This window comes from Opisthocomus hoazin, chromosome 22 (assembly GCF_030867145.1).
Source record: "Opisthocomus hoazin isolate bOpiHoa1 chromosome 22, bOpiHoa1.hap1, whole genome shotgun sequence".
NCBI classification, from domain to species: domain Eukaryota; kingdom Metazoa; phylum Chordata; class Aves; order Opisthocomiformes; family Opisthocomidae; genus Opisthocomus; species Opisthocomus hoazin.
The window spans coordinates 2067906-2088796 of NC_134435.1; the positions used below are offsets into that span (position 1 = coordinate 2067906).

The window sequence follows — 20891 nt, forward strand, 5'->3', positions numbered from 1 at the left end:
GGAAAACACGATCGCTGGCGACTCTAGAAAAGGCTCCCCAGGCGTTTCAGCCTTGCTGCTCTCAGCAGCGCAACGCGTTCGCCCGCCGAGCAGCGCTGAGGATTGCCCGGTGCAAGGCTCCCTTGGAACCGTATTAATTTACGGGACCTAGAGCTTTTAGGGGCAGTCGCAGCCATCGCTTCGTTAATCAAGCTAAAAGCCGGCAGTGTGCTCGAGCAGCGTCTTCGTGCAGCGAGAAAGCAGCCTTGTGCACATCGACTGCCCAGAGCAGCAGCGCTGGCCGCAGCCCAGGCCCTCCGCACCGGCTCTCCCTCCACGAAGGAACTGCTCTAGGACTACATCAAAATTCAAAATATTTAAGTGTCCCGCTGCAAGAAGCTGCTCCCGGGCTGGGGAAGCTCTGTGGGTGGTTCCCGACAGCCTGTGTTTTCCCAGGGAGAAACAGAGAGGCAAAACAACTTGCAGATAAGTTCCCTTACAGTCAGGAGCAGTTGTGTGTGTTTTATTATGCTTGTGGGGAAGATTTTTTTTTCTCCTGAAGTAATTAAAATAGCCTCTTGCACAGATGAGAAAGGGAGGAGAGGGAATTTTTCCAAAGAGTCTCTTTCCCTTTGCCTCCCCCCCTGTGGCACAAGGACATTTATCCCAATTCAAATGGACCAGCTGAGATTTTTTTAAGGTCCCTGGGGCAGCCATCCAGTAACAAAAGCAAAGTTAAACAACTCCAAACAAAAGCAGCAGAAGAAAGGGGGTGTGGTGGTGGAAATCATGCCCAGCTAAGTAGGAAACTTTAATGATGATACATGGGAAAAGTTAAAACAATTAGAGCTTGAATCAGTCTGGCCCCGGTCCCACCTCGTTTAGTTAATAAACGGTGCCCTTCGTCATGTTTGATCTCACACGTCGTTTTTTCCGAAGCGGCGAAGGAGGAGGCTCCCGGGGTCGGGCCGGTCAGACGGCGGCTGCTGCGTGGGCCGGGGTGCCCGGAGACGGTGGGGGGTCCCAGAGGGGCCCCAGGGCTGCCCCGTGTCCCCCTCTTCAGCCTCCCACCGGGGAGAGAGGCGTAAGCACGGTAATTATTTGAATACATGCACTAATTAGACATGGAGCTGCACAGACATAAACTACATGAAAATCTTTCATACCTCGTGCAGAACCTCAGAGGCTTTGTCTTTTTAAATATTTTGAGGCCCATAGAAGCGACAATTCCCACACATGAATGCCTTCCAATTAAGACCTTTCAGATTAAATAGCTGTTGGAGGCACTGAACTCTATTATAATTATTATAACTTCTGACTTTCCCACACACACTGAATCGAATACCAACCAACGATTAAAGCCAGAGCCATCGGGATGTAGCTACGTAAGCAAACATCCCTCGATGATCCAGCTGCTCAACTCCAGCGAGCCCGCCCTCGCCCTCCTGCTCCCACCACCCCGGGGGTCTCTGTGGTCCGAGGGCCAGAAATGATGGGGTGGGACGGGGCTTTCGGGCCGGCTTTGCCCCCGTTGGTGTTGCAGCTCTGGGCTCCCTGTGCTGGCTTACAGGGAACCAGCCCGAGCAATGCCATGGCCGGCGCCGGGCAAGGGGATTTTCAGGAACGCTGTTTGCTCACGGCTGCACCGGGGCTGGCATCACCCTCGGGGAGAAGGGTGTTTTCCAGCCCGGGAGCTGCCCAGATGCCTCCCACGGTGACTGGGCAGTGACATCCCCAGCCCCACAGAGCTGCAGCTCCGGCTCCAGTGAGACCCGGGGCCATCAGGAGAGAGAAGGTACCTGGTTAAACGCTGCTGAAGAATCTAATCCATTGGCCTTACGCATGGGCAGACAGGGTAAAGCTCCACATCATCACTGGGTCACACCGGTGGAGGGGAGCCGGGCACCCCTGGGCGTTCACGGAACGCGCAGGGACACGACGGCCCTTCCCACCTCTGCACCCGATAGGACACCGGGTCCCAGGAAGGTCTCAGGAGTTTAAAAAAAAAAAAACAAACCAAAAAAAAAAGCAAACCAAAAAAAACCACCCAACAACACACCCAACACCCCATGAAAACACAGGCCAAACCTCAAACAAGGCTCTCGATGCACAGTGCTGCGAGAAGTGCAGCTCTCCATCTCCAAGACGCGTTCTGAAGTTTATCTGGTGTCCTCCTTACCCGGTGTCCTCCTTACCCGGATGCCGAGGAACCCCCGCACGCAGGGGCACTGCCACGGGGCAGACCCGACCGGGGACGGGGCAAAGGCCAGGCTGAGTGATGTGAGACATAAAACCAACGATACAATTTTATTCTGTATTTCATACAAACGGCTCCCTCCCCACGTTTTACAGAGTTAACCAGCATTACCCAGCGGCACGGGGAGGCTCGCTCGCGGCTCCTACAAACCCCATAACCTGACAGACGTGGCCTGAAGCCCGGAATGAGTGTGCCCCGGGACGGGGTTGTGCGAGGCAGCTCCAGCTTTAGGCTCCTCAGGGGGATCGAAGGAGCCGATTGCTCCTAACGAAGGGCACCACGAGACAACCGCGTGGAAAAATTGATTTGCGGGAACTCGGTTTTAAATTAAAAGAAAAGCCCCGTGCCCAGTGCTCCACTGGTGCAGCAGCCGGGCGAGACCACCGAGGATGCCCTGCCCGCAGCCCACGCAATTCGGTGGTAAAATGAGGGCAAGGAAACAATTTATGAATTTCTAAGGCGTTCCCTGTGCCAGGGCTGCGAGACTCCTGGCATCCCCGCGGGACACGACCGCCGCACCGACGGGCTCGCATGGGGGACAAGAGCCGCAGCGAGCGACACGCAGGCGGCTGCCGTGGAGAACGGGGAGAGCCCCCTGCGCCACTCGTGTCGTGAGTTTTCCATTGCTCAGCCGAGCTGGATTCAGTCCTGGGTTTGGGCGAAGCCTGAGCTTTCAAGCTACGGGCACCAGAGCTTGGCCCAGCAACATGCGAGGTTAATGGAGGAATTCAGCACAAATGCTTCTGGCAAGGGCCAACTACAGAGCTCCAAGCAGAGGCCTGCAGACCAGGGCAGCAATGCTTCCCACCTGATTATTGTAAGCCTCCTCATCATTTACAGCTGCCCCCAGCACTTCCCTTCAGACAGTCCAACCTACCAAGCAAGGCTATGCAAATACAAGAAAAACAAGGCTCAGCGCCACGATAAAAATTTCCGCGTTGTTTCTTGTACTTCAGTAACTAAAAATCCAGATGGCAGAAGGAGGGGGAGGCGGATGCTCTGCTGCTAGCAGGAATGCTGGCATCCCTCCGGCTGCGCGGGGGTACCCGGCCGGAGGAGCTGCGGGCTCGGGCAGGAGCTCCACAGGGCAGGAGCTGCTCGAATCCCTAATAAGGCACCACAAGAAAAGGTCTAAATGTGGCCCTGTAACACCCTAAAATCCTTACTCCCTCTAGGAAGAAACTGCATGCCCAGCCCCAACCGGGATAACGCACCCGACCCTCCTCCAGCCCTGGATTTCTCAGACCCCTGTTAGAGAGAGCCAGAAGGGGAAGGAGTGCTTTGGCCATCTCCCCATCTCATATTTTCCTTTTCCACAGAAGAGAAGCGAGCACAGATGTTTCTTTGTCTCCTCCATGTCCCCCCTCTCTCAAGCGAGGAGGAGGAAGGAGGCTGTTGCAAAGCAGAAGTAACCTCGTGGTACCAAACACAGGGCTCCCACCGCCACGTGCAGTGGCACCCAGCAGCTGGGTGACTGATCTCTCTCTCTATTCTCCAAACACTTACACAAAAAAACTCATTTCTCCAACAAAGCAACATCCCAAGATCCTCAGAAACTTTTCCTCGCCAAATAAAGCGGCCGACGGACCTGGCTGAAAGCGCAGCCTCGGGTCACGGGTATCAACCCGAGCCCGCTGCCTCTGGACTGGGGGCTCACAGCTGGGCTCCCTGCTGCTCCAGTTGCTTCCTAAGTGCCTGGAGGGATTTCATCACCTCCTCCCCGCTGCGAGGCAGACCCAGATGGCAGCAGCCTGGGGGTCTAGAAATAAGGACTACAAAAATATAGCGAAAGCTGGGGAAGAGTCAGGATGGCCAAAGCAAGGGCAGCCGAGGGGCAGGGGCGCGGGAGGTAGGGACAGCTGAGGTGGGGTCCGTGCTATTTCAGTGTCCTTTAAAGGTGCTGCTCGGGTGATCAGATGAGAACAACTGAGGAGTGAGAGAAGGAAGATAAAAGCCTCATCGCACGCTCGGTGCGGAGATCTCGGGGAACTCGGATCGGTCTGTGGCAGCCTCTAATGGCAGTGCCCTGAGCCAGGGAATTTCACAGAAAATGCTGTTTTAAGAGACTGCCCTTCCTCAGCACATCTGCAGCGATGGGGCTGAGCCGGGGCCCCCGACCCACCGGTACCTCGTCCCAGACTCCTCAGGGGGTCGGTTTTTAACCCCCGGGGCAGCCGGAGGGCAGGGGGTTAAGGTCAGAATATAGGAGTCAGCTTCTTTTGTTAAAGTGCCTTACTTTCTTTCAGCTTTTAAAACATCTTCCTTGCTTTTTCAGAAGAGGGGGAGGCAAAAAAAAAAAAAGAAAAAGGAATACTGGTTTTGTATGAAACAGAGTAGAGAATTAATCAGTATTTACACAGAACTGGGATAAGGTTATGGCACAGACTAATAACCCAAGGCAGCAACCCGAAAAGCAGAGTGTCAAAAAGAAGGGATAAACCTGTTCGTATGCTTTCAACACCATCCCCTGGAGATCCCAAGTGTAAACGGTTTTATCTAGGAAAAGGCGTTTTAACTTGGGCTTTGGTAATCGGGGTTGATTGCAGCCACGTTGCGCAGCCGGCGGGGAGGACGTGGGTGGGCGCGCGGCCGCCCGACCTCTCCAGAGCACAGCCTGGGTTTAGACAAGTTCCACTTTCGCGTTGGGATAAACAGCCACCACGTCATAGCCCTCGGGGGGCTTAACCCTCTCCTTGGCGTGCGTCTCGCAGTAGAGCTGCTCCTCGATGAAGAAATACCCGCGCTGCTTCAGGTTGAGGCCGCAGTCGTCGCACATGAAGCACTCGGGGTGGTAGAGCTTGTCCCGAGCTTTGACGATCGTGCCCCTGGGGAGAGACGGGGAGAGCTCGCGTGAGACCGAGAAACGAGTGGCTTTTCCTGCTGCCTCAAGTGAAACGGAGTCAGCGAGGGAACGCGGCGTGTGGGAGCGCGTAGGGGTGTTATCACGGGTTCCCATCCCGGCGCCTGAGCCCACCCAAAGCTGCCACCCCGCTCCGGGCACAGCTCCGCCGTCTTCCTGCGGGAAGGGATGCTCCGTTCCCGCTCGCCCGCACCCCGCTGCGGCACCGCTCCACGGCTCGACGCGGAGCTGAGCCTCCGATATCTCCGCTCAGCCTGGAGCCAGCCTCCGCGGAGCGCCCAGGCACCACGGCTCGCGGAGCAGAGACCCTCAGCCCACCGCACCGGCGAGAGCGCGGTCACGGGCGTTTGCAGAGCAGGGGCCACGCAGCCAGCAAATCTGGCTTGAGCAGAACGTAAGTTACAACGGAATACAAACTACAGCAGGATGAGGCAGGAAAACACCTGTATTCTCGGAAATCAGACCCAACATCCACCTGCCGGAGAGCAGCTCTCCAACAAACCAACCAAAACAACCCGCAGACCGTTTCGACTTGACCCTCTGAGCATTTCTCCCTCCGTCAGGCAGCGAGAGTGCTGGTGCTGTTCCTAGTCCCCGGGATTTACTGCGATAAGCAAGGCAGAAACCACCCCATGAATCATTCCGTTTCGCTGCAAGATTCCCTTAAAAGGGGCAATCCAGACCGTATTCCTCAGTCCCAGGTTTCCCTATGGTTAGCAAAAACCAGGAAGGGATTCAAGGTATTCTGCTTTAGATGCAAGGTATTCCGCTATAAATACAAGGTGCTCCGCTATGAATTCAGCCCCTGTGCCCGGCAGGACCCGACGCAGCCGGGCCCCCGCGCTGCCGTCCCCACCGCGGCGGCCACGCGACGCTTACACGATGCCGTTCCCGCAGCGGGTGCACTCAGGGAGCATCTGCAGCCCGGACACGGCACCGCCGAGCTTTGACACGGGGGGCTTGATGTTGCGAGGGTTGCTCAGTTTGTCGAGTTTTTCACCTGCCAAGAGATTTAAACAGACACAGATTGAAAACTTGGCATCTCGGGGCTTCCCCCCCACCACCTTCCTTTCTTTTTTCCTTAAGGAGTCAGGTAAGTCTCTGCCTGCCACAACAGAACTTGCGACTGCTCATCCAAACGCAGCGTGGATGGTGGCAGAAGCTCCTGGCTGCATCAGCAGATGATCTATCCACGTGTAGCGACAGCATCCGCTCAGTACACCTGGCCAAAAGGCAAAGCAGCCTTATTCTAGAGATGGGAGATGAATTTGGCTGCAATACTATTTGGTAAATTGAGGAATACAATTAGCAAAAATCTCAGAAAAGCTCCAGAGAGAAGAGGTTCTATCCCACCAACATTTCAGGTACGCTTGGTAGATCCACCATCAGTCACGGAGACAAAAATGAAAGCTTTCTGGAGAATCAGGCAAAAGAAAACAAACAATAATAGAATCAGATGCATTTTTGTTCCTAGAATACTCGTTTAATCTCATATAACCTACAATAAAACACCATGACAGAAGATAAGGTCTTCTGGGGCACCAAGCCTCCTTGCACGAAGGCTGGGGAAGGGGGAGCCCACCCACCCCTAACCCCCCGGGCTACCCCCGGGACGCGCAGGCATCCTTGCACAGCAGACCCCGTCCCCAGCCGTGGCTCTGATCCGGAGCCCAACGCTGCCAACAGCTCTGGCCAAGCCAGTAAACCCCAAAGGACCAATTTCCCACCAAGCCTCACTTTCCCGAGACACAACACAGCGTCTGGGGATGCCGAGAGCCTCGGTGCGCGCGAGTCTGCCTGCGCGGGAGCGGAGCGGGGCTGCTGCGAGGGCTCGGCTGGCTCCAGCCAAGCTCGCCTGCCGAGTCCTTCCGCTGCCTTGCTGGGAATAAACCGAAACCGCTGCTCAAGCTGCTGGCTTCCCCAGCGTGAGACACGGCGTGCTTGGACTAGACACGCTCATCTGCCAACATTTCACAGTTAAGCTGTCACTGTCTCTCAGAGGGCTTGGAGAAGCTGCTTAAAAAAGAGAGGGGTGAAAAAAAAAAAAAAAATGAAAAAAAAAAAATAGAGAGAGAGATTTTACAGCAAAACAAGCCCTGCAGAGAGGGCTGCTTCCCATCTTCCCAACCGATGGATCGCTTCCCGCTGTTTACCAGCCCACAGTCTCACTGTAATTCATGGTCCTCAGCATGGCAGCGAGATGCTTCAACTCCCCCATCTCAGCCCTCCCCGTCGGTGGCTGCAGCGCTCATCCTTCCCGCGCCAAGGGCCCGGACGGAGGCAGCCGCTGCGGCTCCTCCAGCCTCAGCACAAAGAATTGTGCCTTAAGGGTGCGGGGATGGGGCTGGTGACGCCGAAGAAAGTCTGGCTTCCAGTGGAAACACCTTCCATATATAACAGGTCGTTGTCTGAGTCACCCAGCTCCTCGGGAGAGGAGATCGTGACTTTAAAAGGACAACACACAGCGAGGTCAGGCCAAAATGTATAATTTTAGGCTTAAAGGAAAAGGAGCAAAGCTGGAAGCTGTAAAACAACCTCGCAGGAACACTCCTGGGGATTTAAACCATGCTGAAACCTCACAGAGCTTTATGCCAGGAGAGATGCTTTTCACTTAATTTCTCATCCCTGACGAAATAAACAGATGGAGGCGAGAGCGTGCCCGCAGGCAGCCGCACATCCCCGCTGCCCGGCGCGGCCGAGAGGGACGGGGCCGGTGGCAGAGCCCCGGGGTGACGGCTCCGGTACCGACAGCAGCGTCAGCCCCCGGCTCCACGCACGCCGAGCTGCAGCCGCCACGGGCTCGCGACCAGACGCTGCCGGGCGAGCAGACACCCAGGACTGGCTAGGACAGACCCCAGGTCCAGGACAGACCCCAGGTCCGGAACTGTCCCAGCACCTCTTCATCCTCCCCTTCCCCCAGCCCACCCTCTTCTCTTTCTCCTCTCCTCCCGAAGGGCAGCACCGGGTTTCTGGCTGTGGGATGCAAGAGGAGGCAGCAGCAAACCAGAAAAGCTTCATTTTTTGTCCCTTTCCTGGCAGAGAGAAGGGGGGAAGGCGGGAGCATCACTAATTGGGATTAACACAGTCACTTCCTATTTGCTTCTTCCTAACGAGGAGACCCGGGGGTGCTGCGGACACCGCACCGGGAGGCTGCTCGTGCCTGCTCTTGGGAGGGACCTGAGGGTACATCTGGAACCTGTAATTAGCAGCCTCGAAGGGGCTGTAATATTTACGCCCAGTGCTCCCACAGCTGATCCCATCTCATGCTTTGCGGACGTGCCCAAGTACCACGGAGAAAACTGGAACGGGTAAAAACTCCTGATGCTTAGAAGTTACCCCAAATCATGCTGCTTCTGGTGAAGCTAGAAGCAAGATACTTCTAGTCAAAGAACACCCTTCTCCATCATTTTATATACACAGAAACCGAAACGCAGCGGCCTGACTCGCTGCCTCTCGCGGCTTCATCGTGAGATTTGCAGCGCTTGGTGTTTTCCCATAAAACCCAAGTTTCTGGGTTCACGTGACCAGAGGACGAGGCTCTCAGAAGGAAGCAGAATGAAGTCTTGCCCTAATGACTGTAAAATGAAGCCCAAAAGTTCAAACATCAAAACCCAAATAGACTTAAGGATGTAAGGCAAATAAAAAGAAGCTGAAAAGTGGTTTGGGGATCTTATTATTCAACGCTCGGTGTTGGCTCCTTCCCGCATTAACGACACGGGCAGGAAGCTGTGACAGACCTGAGAAGTGAGCCAGGAGCTCCTGATCTCTATCCCGGGCTTGCCGAGGACGATCCCACGGCCTTATGCAAATGCCATTTACTGAAACAGCCAAACCGCTCTCCAGGGGTGATCTCACGCAACCGCCCCGGGCCGTCACGTTCCACAAACCGTCTCAGGAAAACAGCTGCCACGCAGAAGCTCTTTGCAAATCCAGCTTTCACACGACGCTCAAGCCAGCCACGAAACTCGGTTAAGCCCCCAGGTGCTGGCCTGAGCATCTGGAACTCCGATTTGAAACTTGAGTCTGGGGGTTTCCCCTCGCAGGGTGCTCGGACCCTCCCGCGTCGAGCCGAGCTGCCTCGGCACCGAGGCGATGTGCGGTAAAATGACAGAGCCGAAGGGTTTGCAAACCCATCCCATCAGCTCTTGCAGATGGACCCTTTAGATGCTTTTCAAGCTTCTGGACCTCACCAAGGGAAGGAGGAGGATGTTACAGAATCACAGAATGGTCGGGGTTGGAAGGGACCTCTGGAATCACCCAGCCCAACCCCCTGCCCAAGCAGGGTCACCCAGAGCAGGCTGCACAGCACCGCGGCCAGGCGGGGCTGGAATATCTCCAGAGAAGGAGACTCCACAGCCTCCCTGGGCAGCCTGGGCCAGGGCTCCGTCACCCTCAGAGGGAAGAAGTTCTTCCTCGGGTTCAGCTGGAACTTCCTCTGCTTCCGTATGCTTCAGGTTAAGCCTGCAACAGCACCTCGGTGGGTGTGCGGCCAGGGAATAGGGTGCAGAGGGACCCCGCGATGGTTTGTGCCCCGCAGCCGTGCAGTGCCGCAGCCCGGGTCCAGGGGAGGTGTAGGGGACTCGCTGGGACACGCTACGGGTGCTGCCAACCTCCTTACCGTTCTCACCAGCCTCCAACATGCCCTGCAAGTACCGGAAAGACCCGGACTGCTTCGGCTCCGAAACAGGCTTTTCGTAATCCTGAAGCATCTTGTAGACGTCCGACTCCACATCAATCCCATTCCTGTTCCGTGGGAGAGACTTCAAGGGGTCGAGGCTGTTTTAAAGAAAAGCAAGACAGGCTCAAGTGGAACGCAAAGGGCAGTCGTCAGCTCATCAGGGAGGTACTGGAAGCTCCTTCGACCAAACACCTCTCCGTTCCCATGCATCTCCCTGCCCGGGAACAGCCCTCAAACCAGGGGAGCTAAACCCGTTCCCTGTTCAGCTCCGATGGAGCAACCACAGCCAGGGCTGGCCCGGACACCAGATGCCTTCAGGGAAGAGGGCAGCTGCTTACAACCACTGCGAATTGCTCTGCCACACGTGGACTTTATTGAAAAAAATGGGTAAAACAATGCATTTCTTGAACTACACAGGGCCAGGGGATCCACCCACTCCTCGTGCCGCTGTTTGGGCACCCGGCACAGGGGCAGTGGGTGCTGCTGCCAGGGACAGGCACGACAGCAAACCTCCTCGCCGTCCACCAACGCCGCGTTTGAAGCCAGCGCTTCTGCAGGTGACGGCATCCGAAGATCCGTTTGCCAGACGCAGCCCACAGCTTAAATCAGAACCCCCTCCCCGGGGCCGCACAGCACCGAGGGTGGGACACGAGGGCAGCCCCGTCCCCCCCACCCCCCAAACCACGTGCTGACCCTCAGCATCCAGCCCCGAAGCTGCTCCTTGTCTGCACGCAGCAGGACTGGGGTACGACAGACAACGGTAATTTAAAGCATTATTCCAGTTCATTCAATACATCAAAACATGAAAAGCATCGTTTGGAACCAAAAATATTGTGGGTACATGTTCAAGTGTCCTGCTGAGCAGAGAGGAATTCAAGTGCTGCTGTGCTTTGCTGAGGCCCCGCAGCACAGCGTCGGGGGAAGGGGCTCCTTTTCCTTTTCAAGGAGAAGGTCATCAAGGTCACTATAAACCCAATAAAAACAGCAAGAGCCCTGAACGCCATCAGATATATTAACACACTTTAGCCATCATCTGACTCATCTTCTTCACCAGCACCATATTCATTCCCCTTTTAAAACAAACAAACAAACAAAAAGAAAACAAATAAAGAAAATTCACTTTTAAACAAAGGAAAAAACCCCCAACGAAACTCACTTCCCAAGAAAAGCCAAAGCTCTGTTTTCCAGGAGCGACCTGCCGGCTGCTCCCATGGCTCCCATCTCTCGAGACGAGGGGCAGAAGTGCCGCTGCCGGGACCGGGGCCGCCGAGGACCCGTCCCCACGCCCCTGGCCAGCCCAGACCCTCCCTGCGTGCCCCGAGTGCCTGCCTGCCCTGCTGCAGCCTCCTCGTTCGTCAGCTCACACATTTTCAGTGAAAAAGGGCAGATTTTCACCAGTTCAGCCCGATGGAGCACAAATTCAAACAGAACGCTCTTCTGACCCAGCTCTGCTCAAGCACCCAAGCTCATCCCGCCTGGACAAGGTCCTGTGCAGCCTGCTGTAGGTCACCCTGCTTCAGCAGGAGGGTTGGACTAGATGACCCACAGAGGTCCCTTCCAACCCCTACTATTCTGTGATTCTGTGATCTCCCGGCTTTTGGCTCACACACAGACAACGTCAGATTTTCTCCTCCCTTTTTTTTTGTCTGTGTTTCTCTACTTTCCAACTTCATTAACTTTCCTGGAGCAGCACGGGGAATAAGCTGGCTCGCAGCATCACTGAAATATGAATTCGTGGAGGCAGACAGTTCCCCAGCTACAAAGAAACTCTCTTTGCTCTTTGCATTTGATACGGACGTTATTTTCCTGCAGAACATCTTGCCAGCCTGGAGGAGCATAAATCAGCAGCAGCATACGCCATGCGAAAGCATCGCAGCCCACAACCTGGCCTTCCTCAAAGTCCGAGTCATCCACCCAAACTGCTCTTGGCTACACAAAAGTTTTTTCTTTCCTCCGAGCGTTATTTATTCCCAGCCTCCCGGACAGCTGCGCTGAGCAGATCTCACATTTATAAACAGCCCAAGTTTACCGGCGTTAATTTTCTCCACAGATGCCTCCAGCTCCCAGGCTGAGGGGTTGCTCCGGGGTCTGTGGAGGTGTGATCCCCACTCCTGGGAGGGCAAAACCCTTCCCCCCTGCCTTGAACATTCACTTTGAAACTCCAGGACACTAACGTCTGTGACAGTCCTGGCACTGACCCCAGCCTGGGGACCGGAGCTGATGCCGCTGAGCGACCCACCCCCACGGCAACCGAAGGATCTTATGTGGGTCTGGAAAACCGGCACCTTCGCCCGGCTCCGAGGCAAACGGCTGAACATTGCTCCAGCTTCACAAGCTTCAGTTCAGGGCTGCAGTTACTACATACACACGTGGGGCCGTTTTGGTCAGAATTTGGCATCTCCAAACCCTTTAAACCTTTTTCCTCCTCCTCCTCTCCTCCTTTTTCCTCCTCCCCTCCTTTTTCCTCCTCCTCCTCCTTTTTCCTCCTCCTCCTCCTTTTTCCTCCTCCTCCTCTCCTCCTTTTTCCTCCTCCTCCTCCTTTTTCCTCCTTTTTCCTCCTCCTCCTCCTCCTCCTCTCCTCCTTTTTCCTCCTCCTCCTCTCCTCCTTTTTCCTCCTCCTCCCCTCCTCCTTTTTCCTCCTCCTCCCCTCCTCCTTTTTCCTCCTCCTCCTCTCCTCCTTTTTCCTCCTCCTCCTCTCCTCCTTTTTCCTCCTCCTCCTCCTCCTCTCCTCCTTTTTCCTCCTCCTCCTCCTCCTCTCCTCCTTTTTCCTCCTCCTCCTCCTCCTCTCCTCCTTCTTCCTCCTCCTCCTCCTCCTCTCCTCCTTTTTCCTCCTCCTCCTCCTCCTCTCCTCCTTTTTCCTCCTCCTCCTCTCCTCCTTTTTCCTCCTCCTCCTCCTCCTCCTCTCCTCCTTTTTCCTCCTCCTCCTCCTCCTCTCCTCCTTTTTCCTCCTCCTCCTCCTCCTCTCCTCCTTTTTCCTCCTCCTCCTCCTCTCCTCCTTTTTCCTCCTCCTCCTCCTCCTCTCCTCCTTTTTCCTCCTCCTCCTCCTCTCCCCCTTTTTCCTCCTCCTCCTCCTCCCCTCCTTTTTCCTCCTCCTCCTCTCCTCCTTTTTTATTTCCCCACCCACACTTGCATAACGGAGCAGGAGCTACACCTGACATCTCCGGAGCTCCGGGAGCCCCACAGCCCCCCCGGACACCCCCGAAGCCAAGCCTGCAGACCCAGACCGTGGTCCTACCTCTGGGCTGGAGCGATGTGGAGCCCGCTCAGCTGGCCCGGCAGAGCCGACTCGCAGCCGCTCTGCCCGTAGAGCCGGGTCGGGTGGTGGTGCTGGACGTTCAGCATCTGCTTGGTGTCCATGGGGTTGCCACCAGACCCAGGGGGCACTGGCCTCCTGCCCTGGGCAGGCCCGTTGTCCTGGAAGAGAAGGAAAAGCAGACAAACCTGAGATTTATCGTTCTTCGTACAACACACGTGGAGAGGCTGCGTTGGGACGTGCAGTTCGCAGCAATAATATTTCATATGCGCTATGGAAAACAGAGATCTGCAGGAGAAGCAAAACTCAGGCTCGACCCACAGTTCAGTCTTGCTGAATCCACGCAGCTCTCCTTGGTCTCTGACCAAATGAACTCGCCTGCTTCTCCGCAGCGAGCCACTGCCAAGTATTCTGCCTTTATCCTCCCGTAAAAGCATATTTGTTATTTCCGCAGAAGCAAGGCTGCGCGTCTGCTTCTCGTTTCGTGTGACATCACTGCGAGAGCACTTCTGGCTCCCCTGACGTCGGGGCAGTCGCTCCCATTTGCGTTACCAGCACACGATGACACCCAGGCTCTGCACCCACGCGTACGGGCTGGGCAAGACCTGAAACCTGGTACTTTCACTCACTTGCAGCTACCCTCGTCCACAAAGATCTGTGTGTGTTCCGGGAGGGTTTCTCCCAAAATAAGGTCAGTCATTTACAGCGTGAGACGCGTTGGTCAAGGGTCTAGCTTGGTATTCACATTTTCATTTGCTTTTTAATTCCCAAGGCAATCTATGGAAATCTTTTTGTCGGAAGACGTCAAGTCAGGAATCCCAGAATCCCAGCATGGCAGGGGTTGGAAGGGACCTCTGTGGGTCACCCAGCCCAACCCCCTGCCCAAGCAGGGTCACCCAGAGCAGGGGGCACAGCACCGCGGCCAGGCGGGGCTGGAATATCTCCCGAGAAGGAGACTCCACAGCCTCCCTGGGCAGCCTGGGCCAGGGCTCCGTCACCCTCAGAGGGAAGAAGTTCTTCCTCGGGTTCAGCTGGAGCTTCCTCTGCTTCAGTTTGTGCCCGTTGCCCCTTGTCCTGTCGCTGGGCACCACTGAACAGAGTCTGGCCCTGTCCTCCTGACACCCACCCTGCAGATATTTAGAGGCATTTCTAAGGTCCCCTCTCAGCCTTCTCTTCTCCAGGCTGAACAAGCCCAGCTCCCTCAGTCTCTCCTCATAGGAGAGATGCTCCAGTCCCCTCCTCATCCTCGTAGCCCTCCGCTGGACTCTCTCCAGCAGCTCCTCATCTTTCTTGAACTGGGGAGCCCAGAACTGGACACAGCACTGCAGATGGGGCCTCACCAGGGCAGAGCAGAGGGGGAGGAGAACCTCCCTCGCCCTGCTGCCCACACTCCTCCTCATGCACCCCAGGATCCCATTGGCCTTCTGGGCACCCAGGGCACGCTGCTGGCTCATGGTCACCCTATCGTCCCCCAGCACTCCCAGTCCCTCTCCACAGAGCTGCTCTCCAGCAGGGCCACCCCAGCCTGTCCTGGTGCCTGGGGTTGTTCCTCCCCGGGTGCAGGACCCTGCCCTTGCCCTTGTTGAACCTCATCAGGTTCCCGGATGGCCTTAAAACGCAAGTCTTCCGTATTATTTTACCTACAGAAAACACTGCCCACGTGTTTTCCCAAAGCTCTGTTAGTCGGCCCGGCGCACACCCATAAACCCAACCGCACCTACAGCGAATCTCGCCGCAAGCCACCCGCGCCAGGCTTCACCTGCCGACACTCAGCCCGGGGAGCGCCCGGCAGCCCCTTCCCCGGAGAAGGGCTCGTTCCAGCTCCTGGGAAAGGCAGCAGAAAGCCAGGCACAGCCTGAGGATGAGTCAGAAACACGCCCGTACCGATGGCAGGAATAGATCCTCGTATAAGAGGCTGCAACCTTTTTAATCTGGTTTCATCTGTTTCAGGGCAGGTCCGCAGCGATGCTGCCTTGCGCCAGCTTTCCAGTAGGCTGAAGCTGATGCAGAACCAAGCAGAGGAAGAAAACACCGTCCCGTGAACAAATAACAGAGTCCATACTGCGGGGCTCTAATACAAAGCTTACTTTTGACTAAAATAATCCAATAAACACTAATTGGAAACAAACGTCTGTCACTGGTGCATAGCAGAAAACACTGGTGCTCCCAAGCCTTGTAAAAAAGAACAGCGAAGAGAAATAAAAACCAGACCCTGTTAGAAAGACTGGAAAGTCCAATCCTTCAGTTCTTCCCAAGGCAAGACTCCCATTGATAAACCCGGGCTTAATTTAGGACTGCAAAATGGTGGCTGAAAACCTGCAAACTCCGGCGAGCGCCTGGCACTTCACCGCCTCGAAAGCCGCCCCGAGCCCTCGGCACTGCTCCTTCCACACCGTGCGTGCACACACACGTGGGGAAAGCTGCTTCCAACGTAATAACTTCAAATTATCTATTAAAAAAGGAATTTTGCTGCCAGGAATAATATAATTTTAACTGTTCCCCAATTTATAGTCTTTTAAAAAAAATTACTACCAGGCTACGGGTTTCCATTTCCCAGATTTACATTATGATTTCAAGGGAAATAAAGAAAACACTTTCAACCGTGACAGAGAGAGGAAAAGAAGGATCATAAATGTTTTTAGGGAAAAAAAGCAGTGGCCCATGCTGCCCAGCAGGCCAGAGTTATGCTTTTAAAAAGCCATTATCGTTAATTATCCATGTGCCGGGGCCCAGACGGGCAGTCACTCCGAGGGACGCTCTCCCGTCCTCCGACCCCGCGGGCTCTTCCACCCCAGGGACATCCAGACCCTTTGGTGGGGAGCACGGGGCTGGCGGCTGTTTCTGGAAGGAAAGCCCCCTCCATCAAAGGGCCTACAGACTGTCATCTCCACAGACTTGCTTTCATCCGACGTAGCTTCTCAAGCGTTGGCCATTTGCTCTTTCCAAGCTCAGCAGTTTGTACACCAGGAGCAAACGTTGCTACAAAGCTCAAACTCCTTGCTTGGGCGCTCTCCAAAAGGCGTGAAAGCCTGGTGATGGAAACGGGGCGGTTCAGAGCCCTCCCTGCGTGGCCGGGCTGCTCGGTGTCCCTGGTCCCCCCCGGCTCCGGCACCGCGTCCCTGCGGAGGAGGATGCTCGTGGTGGCAGCTCACCCCGCATCGGCTCAGCAGTGCTGCAAAGCCCCAGGTGACCCAGCAGCATCCAGAGGGATCGACGGGCTCCTCCGGACGGACACCGCAGCGCTCCTTCTACCCCGACACCTCCCAGACCAAGGCCATGGAGATGAAGCAATGGATGTCCCTCAGCCTTTTCCAACAAGTTCTTCGCAGGCGTTGGGGAGCTGTGCTTCATGTCCTGGGCAGCTAATGGCCTTCACAGGATGGTGTTTACCCCTCAGGGCACACCGGTCTTTGCCTTCCTTGTCACTCTCAGTTTCTGGGCTACAAAACCTTCCTGTTGCACAAAAAGCCATTCCCTGGACTGAGCTCCATCTCCTTTTTCTCATCTCGAAGGCTGTTTCAGCATTTTCCCCATGAGACCTCTGCAAGGCTTCGCATTGTGCAAAACACTCATGCCTTCGTTCTCGGAAACCTAGAACCAGATGGATTTCTCTCCAGTTCTCAAATTCACCATCAGAAAAAATTTCCCCCATTCGGGCCCTAATTTGCTCTTCTCTGCTGGCTTTTATTTTTTTTTTTTCCTTGCTTTTTATGGCCCCTCTTAAATTAAAAAGGTTTGCAAACCCTTCCTAAGAGCCGGCCTGCGAAGTTTCACCGAGGAGAACTCTTTTAGCCTACGGAACAGACACTCGCAATCTGTTTTCTCATGCTTGCCTTCTCGGCCCATCAATCCCAAAGAGTACCCAACCGCCTGACACGCAGCATCTGGAGCTCCTGGAGCCCAGGCCTCCCACTCCCGGCAGACACGGTCCCTGCAGCCGCCCCACACCAGATGAGCGCGAGGCAGAGCTAGGAAGGAGCTGCTCGAAGGCCCGGTCCCAGAGCCGGGTGGGTTTTGGGGTGGTTTCTTGTGTGGCTTCAGCACTGACGCGGCACAGTGTGCCCAGCCAGACCGACCTTCTCTGGTCACCGCCTTGCTGGAGACCCCCAGCCTGTCCCTTCGCACCAGGGGAAGGAATGAGCAGAGGAAAAGGGATTATTTCGAGGAGAATCATAGAATCATTAAGGCTGGAAAAGACCTCCCCAGTTCAAGAAGGATGAAGAGCTACTGGAGAGAGTCCAGCGGAGGGCTACAAGGATGATGAGGGGACTGGAGCATCTCCACTACGAGGAGAGGTTGAGGGAACTGGGCTTGTTCAGCCTGAAGAAGAGAAGGCTGTGAGGGGACCTTATAAATGCCTCTAAATATCTGCAGGGTGGGTGTCAGGAGGATGGGGCCAAGCTCTTTTCAGTGGTGCCCAGTGACAGGACAAGGGGCAATGGGCACAAACTGAGGCAGAGGAAGTTCCGTCTGAACATGAGGAAGAACTTCTTCCCTCTGAGGGTGACGGAGCCCTGGCCCAGGCTGCCCAGGGAGGCTGTGGAGTCTCCTTCTCTGGAGATATTCAAGACCCGCCTGGACAAGGTCCTGTGCAGCCTGCTCTGGGTGACCCTGCTTCGGCAGGGGGGTTGGACTAGATGACCCACAGAGGGCCCTTCCAACCCCTACTATTCTGTGTGATTCTGTGTGTGATTCTAAGATCAAGTCCAACCGTCATCCCAACACCACCATGCCTGCTGAACCATGTCCTGAAGTGCCATACCTACATGTTTTTGAACACCTCCAGGGATGGGGACTTCACCACTGCCCTGGGCAGCCTGGTCCAGTGCCTGACCACTCTTCCAGTAAAGAAATTTTTCCTAACATCCAATCTGAACCTCACTGGACTCAACCTGAAGTCATTGCCTCTCATCCTATCGCTGGTTACTTGGGAGAAGAGACCAGCACCCACCTCACTACACCCTCAGGAGCTATACAGAGCGAGAAGGTCTCCCTTCAGCCTCCTCTTCTCCAGACTGAGCAGCCCCAGCTCCCTCAGCCGCTCCCCATCAGACTTGTTCTGCAGACCCTTCCCCAGCCACTGCAAAAAAAAGACGACCCGTGGCAAGCCCCAGCCTTGGCCACCCCTTGCATGGCCTCAAGCCTCCTCCTCCTCGCGATGCATTTATCAGCGTCGCACGAACGCAGCCAGTGCCTTATCAGGCACAGGTAAGGGCCCTTCCTGGTACGGTATTTATGTCCCGAGGAGAAGGAAAACGCGACAGGGCGTCGGGGAGTGTTTCTCTTGGCAGGAGGCGCAGGAAGCCGGGGCAGTCGTGTGTACGTAGCTGCGGTCGGAGCAGCGCTGGCAGCAAGCATCGCCTTGCCCCGCGCTGCCGCAGGGACGTAAAGCGTCCGTCAGGCCCTTCGGGTTGGCGGCTGTGCCTGAGCTACCGCATTTCTTTCCACTGACCTCCAACATGAACAGCCAGATGCCGTCAGCTTCACTCGACCGAGCAGTCCCTCACTCCATACAGCGTCTCAAGCGCGTTCTTGGGTGCCACCGTTTATTAAGATAGGAGAAAAGAGAAATTTCCCTGGTTTTTGGATGCCTGGCTCTCGTCCCCGACGCATAACACAGCGCAGAAAGCACAAAAGGAACAATTTTCCTTTCATATTTAAGAGCAAGATGCTGAATGACAGGTTGCTTGGATTTAAGCTTGGGAATTCCCCAAGGAGCCAGAAATAGGGAGAGCTTTATTCCTTCCTTCTTCTACAAGCATTTCTTCAATTTCTAGCAAGTCTCTCCGTTCCGTGCCTGCTTCTTAGCAGATCTCTTTTCCCCTGTCAGCTGCCGGTATTTCGTTCAGCGAGAGCGTGCTGCCGGGACGCAGCCGGCGGAGGAACAACGCTCAGATGCTTTTCGCAGGACGCATCGTTTCCCATTTCAGGAAACCTATCGGGGAACATTAAGGGAGGCAAGCTGAAGACTTCAGCAGAAATCCAAACGTACCCCGTGGCTTCACCCCGCGGAGCGAACGCGCGCTCCGGGTAGAGAACGTGAGGGCTCGCTGCCGCCGTGCCCCCGACTCGCTGGAGCGGCTGCGCTGAGGCACTTTCGTCCCTCAGGGGTTTTTTTTTTCAGTCAAACCTGCAACAGGGCAGAAGACTCAATAATTAAATACTTCCATCAAGCTAATCGCTGCTGCCGAAATGTGTTCTCCTGAGCAGGAAAACACGCGGCCAGCCAGGAGTTCTCAAAAGGTTTGAAGATCAGCCTCAGTCCCTGCCTCTTTCGGAGGGAGTTTATCGTATTTTGAAACCACCTTTTGCAGAGTCAACAAAAAGCATAAATCTCTTCAGATTTGTAAAACACGTCAAGGCCAGCATGCAGGGTTTTTTTTATATTTTTAAAAATGGCCTATTTGTCCTCCCAGAGTGTTTAAAATACAAGTCTTTAGAGGCCACAGGTCTTAGACACAGCTTTAGAGAACATCAGACTTCGTGTTCTGAATTGAAGCGTTTAAAGTTCATCCATTCCACAGTGTTTGAAGTTAGACCCTTAAAAGCCCAGGAGTACAAACGAAATAATTTTCCAGACTACCAGACAGAGATTAAAATTGAAGACTGCTAATTTGAGAAGCCAACATTGGCTCCTACAGCCTCCACGTAAGCACCTACACCCACAGCCTGATCTGGCAGAGCGTTGGCATCTCTGAGGAACCTTCCCTGGGAGCAGACCCACCAGCACAGAGCCGAAACACAGCTTGGCAATGACCCCTCCGAGCCCCAGATCCATCCTGGACCCCACTTGTGCAGTCAGGGGAGACCCACAGGGACAGGACCAGGGGATCACCTGCGAGATGTTTATTTTCCTAAGCCCAGGGGAGCCAGTCCTGCTCTCGGTTATAAACACGCGCCGCGGGCTTAAACAGAGCTGAAGGTCATTAACGGCTTGGCTCGGCCGAAAGCTGTTTTCTGCTTGACGCGCTTCAGATCCACTCTCCTCCTAAAACCAGAGCACGATCAGTCAGTGTCAGCTGGACCTTTGCTGCCAGAACGCTGAATTAGGGACGCGAGCGTTGCGGTTTGCGCACCCCGCAGCCATGGGGTCCCCTCGCAGGGGTACCTCTCGTGAGCATGCTGGGTTACCTGTGCCCATCCTCCCGCGGTGACGGGACGAGCCCGAGCGCTGGGGCTCCTCACCAGCCTTGGGCTTTTCCCTCCCGAGCCCCAAGCTTGGGTAACCGAGCCCCGCCGTGCCCTGCGGAGAGCCGGCCAGCGGCTCCCCAACCATCTCAGTGATACGTGGCTAAAAGCTGCGTTCCTGCATCGGTCCCGCAGCTGCCTACCACGGAAGAGAAGAGGGCACGTGGGCTTCTCTGGGAACCAGGATAGTGCTTGCATGTCACAAAGAGGGTGGATTTAGATTAGATATTAGGAAGAAATTCTTCCCCATGAGGGTGGTGAGGCCCTGGCCCAGGCTGCCCAGAGGAGCTGTGGCTGCCCCCTCCCTGGCAGGGCTCAAGGCCAGGCTGGACGGGGCTGGGAGCACCCTGGGCTGGTGGAAGGGGTCCCTGCCCGTGGCAGAGGAGTGGAACTGGATGGTCTGTAAGGTCCCTGCCAACCCAAACCATTCCACAAGTCTATGATTATCGTTGGTAGGACATCATGAGACCATCTGCCTCAAAGGCTGCACCCAACGGAAGGTCAGCTTGGAGCAAACCCGTCTCAGTTCCCCAAGGCTGAGCAGCAGTTTGAGACCCATCCCCACCGTGCCAGCTGCCCAACGCACCCAGACAGCCTGGCCATGGACTCCCCGGCTTCTCACATGGGCCCTGGCACTGCTGCCTGCCCACGGAACGGGACCAGCTCAGACCTGGCA

At 55.4% G+C, this 20891-nt stretch overlaps 1 protein-coding gene across 1 annotated transcript in view; it reads right to left on the reverse strand.

Annotated features, from left to right (window-relative positions):
- Window positions 1-2255: 2255 nt before the first annotated feature.
- PDLIM4 (PDZ and LIM domain 4) overlaps window positions 2256-20891 on the reverse strand; it is a 54927-nt gene continuing 36291 nt past the window's right edge. Inside the window, exons 4-7 of the mRNA XM_075441683.1 lie at window positions 13010-13188; window positions 9715-9872; window positions 5976-6096; window positions 2256-5061 (exon numbers count right to left, since the gene is read on the reverse strand). Of these exons, the coding sequence (XP_075297798.1) occupies window positions 4857-5061; window positions 5976-6096; window positions 9715-9872; window positions 13010-13188 (663 nt within the window). The 3' untranslated portion in view covers window positions 2256-4856. The remainder of the gene's footprint in view (window positions 5062-5975; window positions 6097-9714; window positions 9873-13009; window positions 13189-20891) is intronic.